General features: G+C 47.7%; 1 protein-coding gene across 6 annotated transcripts in view; it reads right to left on the reverse strand.

Moving 5' to 3' along the window:
- The window catches only part of ADGRE5 (adhesion G protein-coupled receptor E5), a 532637-nt gene extending 523814 nt beyond the window's left edge, over nt 1-8823 (reverse strand). For 2 of the 6 annotated variants that reach the window (XM_069603969.1, XM_069603966.1), the window contains exon 1: nt 8599-8823. In XM_069603969.1, the coding sequence (XP_069460070.1) occupies nt 8599-8629 (31 nt within the window). In that variant the 5' untranslated portion in view covers nt 8630-8823. The remainder of the gene's footprint in view (nt 1-8598) is intronic. The other 4 variants (XM_069603968.1, XM_069603967.1, XM_069603971.1 and 1 more) reach the window with 3 other exon arrangements.
- Nucleotides 8824-14457: the final 5634 nt, after the last annotated feature.

The raw sequence follows: 14457 nt of genomic DNA on the forward strand, positions 1-14457 counted from the left end.
TAGGGATATTGTGGAGGATTCGCAAACGGACTCATGCTTGAGCTTTCATCTAACACACTGTTGCATTCTGGGAGAGGTAGTCTTGGCTAACGTGGAGTATAGCCAGATTGGACCAAAGCTCCTGTTAGCATTGATTTGTAACCAGAAAGAGCAGGGCTGGAACGGTGATGTTGGGCTTTTGGCCACCAGCATGGCACTGGGTAGATGGCATGGCACAGCAGGTCACTGTGATCATGTGGACCTTTGCCTGCTACTCCAGGTCATATATACACACAGTGAAGACTGTCTGGGGTCCATAGAGGTAGGCAGTGTACTGTGCGCCTTCTTTGTAGGCACCAGAATAGGACTTCCTAGTGACTTGGAAGAAACCCCAGCCATGCAGGTCTGCCCTGCTGTGGATACCAGGAGTGTTGCTAGGTCTGGAAAGGATCCGGGGCTAGGCTAATGTAGGGGCTGGGGGCTAGCTAGCCTTTTGGTTGTATTCCTTGAGCTTCTATTCGGGGCTACAAATAAAAGATCAGGGGCCAAAGCCCCATCACCCCACCTAGCAACGCCTCTGGTGGATACGGTTATATCACGTTGCCAGTGGCCTACCTGGTTAGAAACCTACATCGCTGCTGATGTTGACATCATGAACCCAGTGGGGCACATTCTTTTTTAATCAACGATTTTGAAGAATTGGAAGCTGGAGGGTCAGCTTGGAAAATAAATCTCCAAGAGGAAAGGTGTTGTTCTACCAGGCACATCTCACATGGCCCACCACCGCCATCGCTGCTGCCACTGGACCGCTGTAGACAGGGTCGGACTTGAGCATGCAATTGTCTCGGGCGCCAATGAAAAAGTGGGCCACAGTTGCAAATGGCCATTCATTCCTTTTGTAACAGACTTAGTACGTAAGGGGGAGGATTTTTGATTAACATATGATGCACATTGTGCAATTTAAAGAATATTTATGTATTCAGCAACAATAATCAAAACTACTGGACACATGGTGAAGTAACTCATCAAACTGGCCCCCATTGGCCACACATTTGGCCCACTTTGACCAACAAAGTGGCCCACACTAGCATTTTGGTTTGGTATTGCCCTGTTACCCTATGGCCCAGCTTGAGCCTGTCTACACAGAGCTGATAGTCTCCACATGGAGTCGGAGGCACTGATCAAAATGTCCCCCACACCTGTTCCCCAGGCAGCGCTAATCGATGGCAGAATATCTGCCCCGATTGACTATTCCTGAGACAAGAGATTATGGATCCACTCCTCCTTTCTTTGTCCATAAAACATGCAAAGGCACACCCCAGGTGGCTTCATCAGCCAGCTGGTCTCAGCTTCCCAAGCATCCCTTGTTTTGTTTATTTCAGTTAATACCCTATACATACACTTCACCTCGTTCTGGAGTCAGGTTACACAAGCCCATATGAAGCCTAAAATGCCATCAACGGAAAGTCTCTCTCTTGGCTCACACCTACTCCTTCCCACCTATCTTCCCCCGGCCTAGCGCCCTGAAGGCAGTGTCTGAGGCACCTCGACTTACACCTACTCACCTATCTTCCCCTTTCCTAGCGCCATGAAGGCAGTGCCTGAGGCATCTTGACTTACACCTACTCCTTCTCACCTATCGTCCCCTTGCCTAGCGCTTGGAAGGCAGTGCCTGAGGCATCCTGACTTACACCTACTCCTTCTCACCTATCGTCCCCTTGCCTAGCGCTTGGAAGGCAGTGTATAAGGCATCGTGACTTACACCTACTCCTTCCCACTCATCTTCCCCCTGCCTAGCGCCCTGAAGGCAGTGCCTGAGGCACCTTGACTTACACCTACTCCTTCCCACTCATCTTCCCCCTGCCTAGCGCCCTGAAGGCAGTGCCTGAGGCATCTTGACGTACACCTACTTCTTCCCACCTATCTTCCCCCTGCCTAGCGCTATGGAGGCAGTGCCTGAGGCATCGTGCCTTACACCTACTCCTTCTCACCTATCTTCCCCTTGCCTAGCGCTTGGAAGGCAGTGTCTGAGGCACCTCGACTTACACCTACTCACCTATCTTCCCCTTCCCTAGCGCTATGGAGGCAGTGCCTGAGGCATCCTGACTTACACCTACTCCTTCTCACCTATCTTCCCCTTTCCAAGCACTGTGAAGGTAGTGCCTAAGGCATCGTGACTTGCACCTACCCCTTCTCACCTATCTTCCCCTTGCCTAGCGCTATGAAGGCAGTGTCTGAGGCATCTTGACTTACACCTACTCACCTATCTTCCCCTTTCCTAGCGCTGTGAAGGCAGTGTCTGAGGCACACCTACTCCTTCTCACCTATCTTCCCCTTTCCTAGCGCTTTGAAGGCAGGGCCTGAGGCAGCGTGACTTACACCTACTTCTTCTCGCTATCTTCCCCTTTCCTTGAGCTATGAAGGCAGTGTCTGGGGCACCTTGACTTACACCCACTCACCTATCTTCCCCTTTCCTAGCGCTGTGAAGGCAGTGCCTGGGGCATCTTGACTTACACCTACTCCTTCTCACCTATCTTCCCCTTGCCTAGTGCTTGGAAGGCAGTGTCTAAGGCATCGTGACTTACACCTACTCCTTCTCACCTATCTTCCCCTTTCTTAGCGCTATGAAGACAGTGTCTGAGGCACCTCGACTTACACCTACTCACCTATCTTCCCCTTCCCTAGCGCTATGGAGGCAGTGCCTGAGGCATCCTGACTTACACCTACTCCTTCTCACCTATCTTCCCCTTTCCTAGCGCTATGAAGGCAGTGCCTGAGGCATCGTGACTTGCACCTACTCCTTCTCACCTATCTTCCCCTTTCCTAGCACTATGAAGGCAGTGCCTGAGGCATCTTGACTTACACCTACTCCTTCTCACCTATCTTCCCCTTGCCTAGTGCTTGGAAGGCAGTGTCTAAGGCATCGTGACTTACACCTACTCCTTCTCACCTATCTTCCCCTTTCTTAGCGCTATGAAGACAGTGTCTGAGGCACCTCGACTTACACCTACTCACCTATCTTCCCCTTCCCTAGCGCTATGGAGGCAGTGCCTGAGGCATCCTGACTTACACCTACTCCTTCTCACCTATCTTCCCCTTTCCTAGCGCTGTGAAGGCAGTGCCTGAGGCATCGTGACTTGCACCTACTCCTTCTCACCCATCTTCCCCTTTCCTAGCGCTATGAAGGCAGTGTCTGAGGCATCTTGACTTACACCTACTCCTCACCTATCTTCCCCTTTCCTAGTGATATGAAGGCAGTGTCTGAGGCACCTCGATTTACACCTACTCACCTATCTTCCCCTTTCCTAGCGCTTTGAAGGCAGTGCCAGAGGCAGCGTGACTTACACCTACTTCTTCTCACCTATCTTCCCCTTTCCCAGCGCTATGAAGGCAATGTCTGAGGCACCTTGACTTACACCTATTCCTTCTCACCTATCTTCCCCTTTCCTAGCGCTTTGAAGGCAGTGTCTGAGGCATCTTGACTTACACCTATTCTTTCTCACCTATCTTCCCCTTTCCTAGCGCTACGAAGGCAGTGTCTGCGGCAGCGTGACTTACACCTACTCCTTCTCACCTATCTTCCCCTTGCCTAGCGCTTGGAAGGCAGTGCCTAAGGCATCATGACTTGCACCTACTGCTACTCACCTATCTTCCCCTTTCCTAGCGCCATGAAGGCAGTGCCTGAGGCATCGTGATTTACACCTACTCCTTCTCACCTATCTTCCCCTTTCCTAGCGCTACGAAGGCAGTGTCTGCGGCATGGCCGCTTTCCAAGTGCAATAAAACAGAAGCACACATTAAAAATAATGCGCAAGTGTTCAAATAAGGTTTGTGGCCTCAATGACTCATGAGTGAGTAGCAAACGTATCTATATAACACAAGGTATTCCCCCATTGGGTTTTCCTAAGTTTCCTAGGAAACCGCGCCGGGTGCCTACGGAGGGCACGTAGAGTGGGTAGTGGAATGAAGGCAGCTGTTCGTCTCAGGGGTCAGCTGATTGAACGTTTGATTGCGCCGGTGGCAACAATGTAGCCAATGCACTTAGTACAATTTTGCTCCATGCGTGACACGTGAAGGAGGAAACGGGGCTCAGTCATATTAAATAAAGAGAGGTTCGCGCCGGGGCAAAAATGAGCGGTCGCGTTTTTGCAGCGTTTTACGTGTCGCCGCAACCAAACGGATTTGATGACTCCAAGTCCCATCTTTCAGATTGAAAGGTGAAGGGTTCTCTTCTGGTTTGGTTGGAAATGCTGTGTATTAAGGTCCAGCCAACACTGGAGCAAGCCCCATTTTGCCTACTCCTTGCCATGCTATCAAAAAAAGGGGCCAAAAAACGTTCCCTCTATTGCAGAAACATGTTTGCTCCATTCAGTGTTGCACAAGGGGCAAAACCGTAGCCACATGAATGTTCTCGTCTTTTAGCACTGGGGCAAACGTTCGATAGTCCGAACCTAGGTCTGGGCACTCTCCTCAAAGATCCCAATATGGCCATCCACCAATACGCAGATACTCAGTTGTACATGATAGTAAATAGCGTGCATGAAGTCATTCGTCTCTGCGATTACCTAGCCATCATCCAGTCCTGGACGTCGACTGCATACCTCAAACTAAACCCATCCAAGACTGAATTCGTCCTCATCGGTGCGCCCGCAAAAAACTATTTGCCCAACAATGGCTCAATGATAAGTGCCTAGAAGAATTTTATCCACAACTCTCAGACTCAGCAAAATCCTTAGGTTTCCCCATTGACAGCAATCTGTCCTTCCAGAAACACGTAGCTAAGAAGGCCCAAATAGCCTGGCTCAGTATCTCTACCCTTTGAAAAATCCAACCCTTCATCCCGCCGCAGGACTTCCAGACCGTAGTGCAGGTGATTGTGGTCTTGCGCATTGATGGGGTAAATGCTCTCCTGACAGGGCTCCCAACTGTTCACTTGGCTCCCCTAAAAGCAGAAATATGCTCCTAAATTGCTGTTTGATTTTCTTATTTATTTATTTCTACTTTTCTTCTGCTTGCTCGATTTTAATTTTCATAAATAATTGCTTGTGCTATTTTATGTGAATTGAATTGTTTTTTGTATGTGAATTGTAAAGTTGTATTTATTAACTGAATACAATAATAATAATAATAATAATATATATATTTTTTAAAGCAGTTCACCACGCTGCAGCACAACTTTTTACGGGAGAACGGAAATGTGAGCAAATGATCCCCATCCTCGGCAAATTACGTTGGATTTCACTCCCAGCCAGGATACTGTTCAAGACTACATGTATGATGTACAAAGCAGTCACGAGTAGCACACCAGCGTACCTGGCGGCTGAGCTTCACGTATTTGGCGGCGTGCCTCCTCGCGCAGCAAATTGACCAACTGGCTTGAATCCCAACGTGTCCACAAAGAGAGGACGCAAACATCCTTCTCTTGTCATGCTCCCACCCTCTGGAACTCGATCCCGGTGTCGGCTCGCAATGCCCCCATAATTCTCCAATTTTGCAAATCTCTCAAAACATGCCTCTTTCAACAGCACCTGACCAGGGATTAATGCCAATGGCCACACATACCTCACAGTACTGCTCTGCTGTTAAAAGATGCCAGCCCAAATGCCGGCTACCCTCACTCTGCACAGCGCTCCACTGCTCTTGAGCTAGGTCCGCACTTTAAACAATAAACTAAAAATAAAAAAATAGGTTGCGCGTCTGGCCTTATGATTAGATATGCATAATGTAAATGTATACTGCAGTACATACAGGAGTTCAACATCTAATGCGTGCCTCTCTAAGTAAAACTACAAATCCGATTCAGAGACAGGCACAGGTAGATTGTGGGTTCATGAGTGCCTATCCCAACAGACACCCTCACCTTTTCCACCCATAGAGATGCAGCGATCACACATTCTGACCTGACACGCTCCATCATTCTTTCCAAAGCCGTTCATGGACATCCAACTGACACTGCACCAGCCCCACCAGCCTCTCTAAGGCAATGACGCGTTGCCAGATTCTCTCCAAAACAGCCCAACCTGCCCTCAGAATGCCCAGCACGAAATCTTTCCAGAGCCTTGTCAAGTGCTCTGTCTCAGGTCAAACCCCACCCTGTCCTTAGTATTGTGATGTAACACAATCCTGATAAGGTATTGGACTCACATTTACCACGTTGGGTTCCACGAGTCACAGGCCTGTCACATGACTGACTGGCTGCTCCTTATCTCTTTTGGTCTGCTAGAGGCACAAACCTGCTATGTGGATGATTGTGCCAGCAATGATATTGAAAGCAGACTGGCCTGACATACTGAGTGTCAACTGGGCTGCACCTACCCTGACAGACACTACCCCAGCCCCTCCTGCCTTCCTGAGAGCACTCTAACAGGGTGGGCTGTGTTTTTCTTCTCTCCCTTCTCTTCAGTTCCAGTTTGTCATAGAAGTAAGCTAACAGAGCAACACAGATTTGAGTCCTGGTCCCCTGCTTAGAGACTGGTATTGAGCGCGGTGTAAAAGACTAATTAATTAATTATTATAATGTAGACCTTGACGTCTGCAATGTGTAGGGGAGTCCAACGTCTAACGCGGGTCTCTCGGAGTAAAACTACCAATCAGGCACGCAGACAGGCACAACAAGAGGATTTCCAGGAGGGCCTGTTTAAGCGGCAATGTTGTCATGTGTTGCAATGGCTTCATTCCACCCCTGCCCGAGGAAGTGGTGAAACACCGCAAAAGCTGCCAAATAGGCAAAGAGGGGTTGGAGAAGGCAGGGCCGACAGTCACTCTGCCATGGGCGCAATCGCATTAATATTAAGAAAAGGCAAATAAGTTTGTGCAGACAGCTATGAAGGAACTGGTGGGCTCCAGGGCCAGGGGCCAATAGGAAGCGGTGACAGTGATGAAATGCGGAGCCATCCCTGCTTGAATTCTGCATGTGACCTGCAGGGTGGGCACGCATTTCTGCAGCTGATGGATCTCGCAGCCAACCACCCCCTCGCTTACACGTTCAACACAAGGAAGACAAGTCTCGGACTCGTTAAGAGGTCTCCTTAAATTGTCTGTGTCTGTGCACAGCTGCAGACCCGTTCGATGATGGTGGCACTGCTCCCCGCTGCTGATAAACGCAGGGGCGTGTGAGACAAAGCCCCGTGTGTTTCCCAGGCAGAACAGAAGCAGCCCCTGGGCCCCTCCCCGCCGCCCCAGAATTCCTTTCAGCGTAAAAGGGAAGGGCGATCTCAGACAGGCTCTCGGATGGGGGTGTAACTGTCAGACCCCGAAAACACTGGCAGGGCTGATGGTGTATTTGAATTTCATTTATTTGTAAAGCGCACCAAGCCCTGAGGCTTCTGGGAACATTTCTTACATATACGTACGTAACATAGTTACATACAGGTTAGTGAAATACAACAGGTTCAGTAAAGTGCAAGACAGGAGTGCAGGCAGAGAAACAAGCAGAGAGAAGGCTTTTAGTAAACACCCCAGACATCCGGAAGCCACCTGGGCGGGTTCTCTTTCTAGGATCGCGGTACAGCGCTGTATGGCATGCCATGTGTTGCCTTGCCATGGTGTTGCATGTTATGGTCCATTCCGTGCGTTATTACCAGAGCTAGCGAGCTGCCAGGTGCAGTGGCATTTATGGCATGCTGGCATGTATGGCACGCTGTTTTAGGACATGGCTGTATGTTTTTTTTTTCTTCAGAATACTGCATGCCATGCTATGCCATGGAATTACACGTTGTGCTTTGTTGAGGCACAATGTAGCACTGTCAAGAGTTAACGTGGTGCTCTCAGGGAAATGTGTTCCCGCTGTGGTGCCTGAACACTGTCCACAATATGGCAATTGCACTGGGGATTTCCGCTGATAACGGCACAGTCCCTTGACATTATAAATCAGTTGCATGCCATGTTAGGCGCCTTCTATTTCATGTGTGTTTGGACTACAGCCCGCGGAAGAGCCGGCCCCAGCCACAGCGCCTTGCTGCAATAGCAATGGCAGCAAGGCGCAATGCAAATATCATATGGCAGTACATGCTGCAGCATGGCAGGGCATAACAGGGATGTTATGCCCCATCCTGGCACTGTATGCTGTTGTGCCATATCATAACATGCCATGGTGTGTCACAATGTGCCACGGCATGGGTTTCGATAGCACACCTATTGGCAGATGTCTCTTGCCCCTTAGTGCCCCAGCCACACCCCACTGCTTCCCACGGGGCTGTCGCCGTTCGAAGGGCCCCTGTTCCATGCAGAGCGGGCGGGTGTGTATAAATAGACTGTACACGCGGGGCTAATGCACAGAGGGGCTTTGACTTCTCCGAACAGAGGTCCATTTCAGAGGAGAAAAAAGGGCGGGGGGGTTAGGAGAGGGGGAGGGCGACGCAGAACCTTTTGGGGCATGAGAGGGCGCAGCCCCCGGGTCCGTCCGCAGCAATGAATGAGGCATTATTCAACAGGCGCGCACTTTGGTGCCATGTACACGAAATATCCGTGTTCCGACTGCTGTCCAGTGCTTGGAAGCCGCCGTGGGAATGCAAAGGCGCTATACAAATAACCCTGGGCTTCACGGCGCTGAAGAGTGCAGCTAAGGCATAGATTGGGGAGTGGTACCATAGCGTACGTAAAATGGATCTGGTGGCTTACCTAGAAGCAGAGAGCAAGTGGTCCGATCCATATTTCCAGTCAGCCAATATTCCCACACACGCCTGGATAAATCCCGGATCCTTCCCGGACAGATCCCGGCACCCTCTCAGACAGACAGATCGATCCCCGAGCCGACCACAAGCAGTGACACGCACAGTGGCGCTGGGCGCGGGACGGGCTGCTAGGCTCGGCTAGGGGCGTGCCCGTGGGCAGGCAGGCAGGCAGGCACTCACTCACAGCAAGGCACATGTGCACACTCCGACGCCTGCCCAAGCGCCGGGAGGGGCTGCGAGGGGGGCATGCAGCGCAGACCTGAACAGGGAGGTCCGTGATAGCCTGAGTAGTGTGGGTTCACTTTGCTTCTCTTACCAGATCCCTACCTAAGTAATACATCACAGACAACTTATGTGTATGGAAAAGTTGTAGGCTGTAGGCATTTTATTTTCTACAGAAAATACAACACAACAAAATAATTACACTGCCATATGCCTTTGGGCACATTGTGTCCAGTCCAGAAGTTGCCCAGGGCTCCTCCTGAGTCCTTGTTATCCCTGAGCCTTCGTTCCTGGGCACATGCCACCACACCTCCACCACACCTGAGCGGGTGTTCCTTACGCCCTCTCAGGTCCCCCCGAAAGCACCTTACCTACAACCCCGTTCTTGGAGTGCCCTACAAATGTTGTTGGAAAAACCCCCCATCCCTTCCTTGATAGGTGCACCCCATCCTGGTGAAACATGTCCGGATTGTTCCGGTGTAGTCCATGTTTTATGAAGTGTAGCCCTGTGCTCTTGCAGTACTTTTCTACTGATTTATTTAGTTTCTTTCTGGCTATTTCAATTGCGTGCCTCTTCTGTGCCCCATACCAGACCCTTCTTGGTATTATTTCTGACATAAAGATCTCGGTTTTACACCAGCTGCGGGCTACGCTATGCAGCGACTCGCAAATGTTCCTCTGTAATTTACCCCTATTTGTGCTCGCCAGGTCGTTCGCCCCTCCCTATGCTTTCGTGCCGTTTTCCCCCACCCCGCGCCTAAACTCCCAGGCCCTCTATCGTCCCCCATTTCATGCGGCCCGGGGCCTGGGTCAGAAGGAGGCGGGGGTGGTGGTCGGTGGTGTGGGCGCGTGAGAACGGAAGTGTGTAAAGAAAGGCGTGTGTGGGGAAATCGCACTCTGCCAACACGGCTGCAGATACAGGCACGGCACTGGGATATGGGGGGCCCTGGGCGGCACAAGATGTGCCCAACGGTGACATAAGCGATATTACGCAAAATTAGAGAATAGAATGAGTCTTCAATATGCAAAGATGTCATGGGAAGTTGTATTAAAAACACGTTGCCACGAGTAAAGCAGGAGACACACTGTGACGTCCAGTACATGAATTGTTGCTATTAATATTGACTCTATCTGGTCCTTGCATATAATGCATTATTACCATCGACGGACCATTTCATCGAAAAAATTGCATCAAAAATATGCATCGAAAGCATCTTTTTTAAAGGTAAAGGGTTTAGTTTAATTTAAATGGGTTTAAAGGGTAAAAAACAGGGGTTAAGGGGCCACCCTTTTAAAAAGGTTTTTTAAAAAAATGTATTTGATGCAATTTTTTTCGATGGAATGGTCCGTCGATGGTAATAATTCGATGCAATGACCATACACCGTATTTACCTATGTGGCCATATCAGGAGTGAGGCTTTTTTTGAAGTATCAAACGTGTGTGTTGAATACCTTGTAGTGACTGGTAATTTTGGCAGATAAAGCATAGTGAGATAAAAAGAATTTGCCCAGGAGCACATACCTTGGTGAAGTAGAGATGCTGGGATTTGAGACCAGCCCGCAATTCAGACACTTCAACACATCTTCTTCCCAGGGGGAATTGGTAGAAATATTGTTTTCAAAAGTTCTCTTTGAAAGCACTATCTGACTGTGGGAGGCATTGCAAAAATCTGGTGATTGTGTTTTCCTCACTAAAGGTAACTGTAGATTCTGCAGCACTTTCACTATTAATAATAATAATTTAGCAATTTATGTAGCGCTACGAACCCTCAGGTATCTGAGCGCTGCTTAGCTTATTATTACCCATGGTGTGTGGTGCTCATTTACCGAAGGAGGAGTTTGGCCCTGCTGAGATTCAAACCTGCATCAGCAGGCTCTGCACAGATGTCAATGCGAGCGCTCTACTCACAGTGCTATCGAATCGGCTATTATTGTTATTTTGATTGTGTATATATTAGGCCATACTGCGCAAACTAGCAACATGCTTATTTCAGAAGCTACAGCTAACTATTATTTTGGCTGAACTTCAAGCAGGTTCCAAGGATGTCATGTCAGGGCAGGGATTGACCCTGGGGCAGACTGAGCAGGTTGCGTCTAATGAAGTGGGACAGAGCCTATTTAACTGGGAGGTCTTGAGGCAGTGAGAGCAAACAATTTTGCAAGTCTTCCAATTGGGCTGAAGTCCTAAAAAATTGGGGAGGGGGCTCAATAATATACACCTAGGTGCCGAGCACAGGGTGGCGGAGGGTGCAGTTGCATCTGTTCTTGCTGTGCTCATTTAAATGACTGCTGGGTTCTGGCTTGTTTATGTGTTGGCATGCATCTTGCAACATTAGCAAGTGCTGCTCACTTCAAAATGGGAAAGGATCAATGGACTACCTGGACCTTGATTGGAGGATGTGGGCAGCGAAATCTGTTTTGTGGGCATGAGAGTAGCATGGGGAAGCAGGGGATCCCATTGTACAATACTTCAAAGACAACTCAGCAGGTTAGGCAACTGCTGAGATGTTTTATGTTTCAACCTTCCAGTAAAGTATATGGCTTTTTTCCTATTTCTGCTGTACAATGTGCTGTGAAATGTGCTGTTTCGACCTGTGAATATGTACATCTCCTTTGGTTTACTTAGTGTCTGAATTTCTGGCCGCATTGCGAAAATCAAAAACTGGCACCTATGAATATACTCACAATAAGTGGACATATCTTAAAGTAGAATATGCAAATTTAGTTCAATTGACGTTTCCCCTTAGAAGAAAGTGCGCAAGACAAATGAGCAGAGATTTTCTAATAACTAGCAAAGTATAAAAGGAGCCCACCTTTTAAACCCAACCATTTATGATGAAATATTCCCTGGAAAACAATATCCAAATAAGAGGCGTGTGCTTTGAAGACACTTTTATGTAGTCTTGTGGGTAATCGGCTGCACTGGAAACATGACAACCTGGGGTGAAATCCTAGCAGCCAAACACTTGTGGAAGCAGACTTTTGTTTTGAATAGCATCCTCAAAAACACCCAGCAGGGGTTGCATCTGCCTTCTGAAAAAGGTGGGCAGACACTGGCCACACACCAATATCCTCGACTTGTGTCCTGAAAATCAGCACAGGGCCATAACCAGGGAAAAAAGCCTCCCCTGTCAACAGGACTGTAACCTCTGCTGACACATCCTGGGTAAATATTCATGACTCACTTGCTCTCTGCCTTTCCTCCTCTCTCTATCACTTTTAGCTTTCAACAATACTCTGTTTTATGAAGATGACTTTAAAAGTATACAAACCACAGTGAAGTACTCATACACATATACACATCCTTACATAAATATGCTAGGTAAAAAATATACAACTGTGGCATTATTCACCCCACCTTGAATGGAAGACTACACATACCAGAATGCAATTCAGCAGACAGCAAAAAAGTTGCACGTGGTTTTTGAAAATGTACTTTCTAGATGTAAAGACTCATAAAAAAAGGTAATGTGTGAAAAGGTTACCTGCTTGTATTTTAATGTTTGACAAAGGCATGTGTCATATATAATGTGAGAAAAATGCTATATTTTTCAAATAAACGCTTTTGGTGGGTTAAATATGAACATGTGAAAATAAAGCAGATAGTTTAAAACTGGAGCTAACTGTCGTTTTGTGTCGGTTTTCAAAATAAAAATGCCCCTCTGCAGTTGTTAACACAGTGTGGGATGTTTTTACCCATACATCCGAGCCCTACCTCAAAAACTGTGCAGTACTGACATGGAAAAGATCATGATGGCCAGAGCTTCCCAGAAAATGCACAGGGAAATGCATGAAGAATAGGCTGCCACTCATTTTTGCCGATGTTATGGGCACAGAAGGGCACTGCCTAAAACCACCATTGGACTACCCACACAGTAGCCTGAAACCATTGGGAATGGCAATGATGATTGCCAAAAGCAACCTAAAATTGTGGGGAATTCATTTTCTTAAATCCCAAAAATAGGTGCAATACCGGTACTCACCACTATCAGAAAGCCGGCGTTTTAAAACAGCACCAGACTTTTTCTTTTTTGTGTAAAACTGAATAAATGAACCCAAGGCAGGCCAAAGAAAGACTTACTGAGAGGTGGATACAATGTAAAGTTATATTCTGAAGTGACTTGAAGGTTTATAACAAGACTGGCTGAGCTGTGGATTTCAGCAGTTTAAGTAAAATTGGACTGAAAGACACTAAAAATCTAAATGTTTAAAAGAAATGAGTGACCTACTTTTGAGTGTCACATAGGTTGCAATTGTTGAAATGCCATAGTTTTGGACTTAGAATCAGCATTCTAGCTGCATATGTAAAAATTGTCTTGACTTAAACTGGGGAACAAAAGTGACATTTTATCTGAAACCTGGCTTAAGGAACTGAATTCTGCCCACCAGCTACCCCCGACAGGAGATGAGACTTGCACAACTGCTGTGTTCCCAGGCCTAGCTGCTTTTTTGCTGCTCCCACCAAGAGGGATCTGACACTTCTCTGATTGAATTACCTGGGCTCTGCAGGAAATTGAACAAAGCCCTGTCCTGACTCAGGCAAATGTTTTATGGAAGTGGCCATAAATGGCTTCCTCTTGAACAATGGGCCTTCCAGGGCCCAGGCAGATGGTTTATTGCAGGGGTAATAAAAATGGCTTCCTCTTGGCAGAAACTGGGAGGGGGAGAAACTGGAGACAGAGGCTGAGCTTGAAGAAAGTGGAAAAACTGGTTTCTGTACCATGTGACCTGAAAAGACACACCCCTGTAGCCAGAATATGGTTTTAGAAAAAGATGAATAACTCATAGTACGGACTTGTGAAAATTATTTAAATGATACCATAATTCTTGTGATTTTTCTGCCCACATTTTAAGAGGTTTTTAGAACCGGTGGCATGATCTGGGGGCAAACTAGCAGTTAAGAGGGTATTACTTAAAATGTATGCATGTTAAAAATCTGACACTTCATCAAGTAATGTCCATACTCCTTGCGCACATGTGTATACATTTGAGTAAGAATCTGATATTGGTAACCTGACCAAAAAGTGAAATATGTTGCCATTTCTGAATGCAAGCTCCCAGGAAGAGCATATTTGGACAGGGTATACCTCCTGTGATATGTGATGGGAGCATGTAATTTTAAACAAATGTGTACCTGTGCAAATATGTCTTTTGGGTCAAAATATAGATTGTGTGTAATCTGACAGTGGTGGGTTCTCTGTACCATAAACAGACCTCATCACGATGACACTTCATTTCATTCCCCCAATCAAGGGGAAGAGGATGAAGTGGCCAATGACAAGTATAGAGGGGCTGGCTAGTGATGCTGCTCACACACCCATCAAAACACATAAAAGCAGACAGTCAGGACAGATAGGGACATTCAATTCCATTTGCTGCAACGCGCTCTGCCGGACCATACCACATCCAGAGATCCAGACTTCAAATCCATCAATCTCCAGGGAAAGCTGTGCAGAAAGATCCAGAGAGAGCAGAGCTGACCCAGACCACTGTTAGCAGAACCAGAGAGCTGACCCAGATCACTGTGAAGTGCAGAGACCAGACCAGAGTCCAGTCTAAAACCTGACCAGATCCGTGGCGAGGC

Source organism: Ambystoma mexicanum, chromosome 3q, assembly GCF_040938575.1.
Source record: "Ambystoma mexicanum isolate Mex_15411 chromosome 3q, UKY_AmexF1_1, whole genome shotgun sequence".
Taxonomy (NCBI): domain Eukaryota; kingdom Metazoa; phylum Chordata; class Amphibia; order Caudata; family Ambystomatidae; genus Ambystoma; species Ambystoma mexicanum.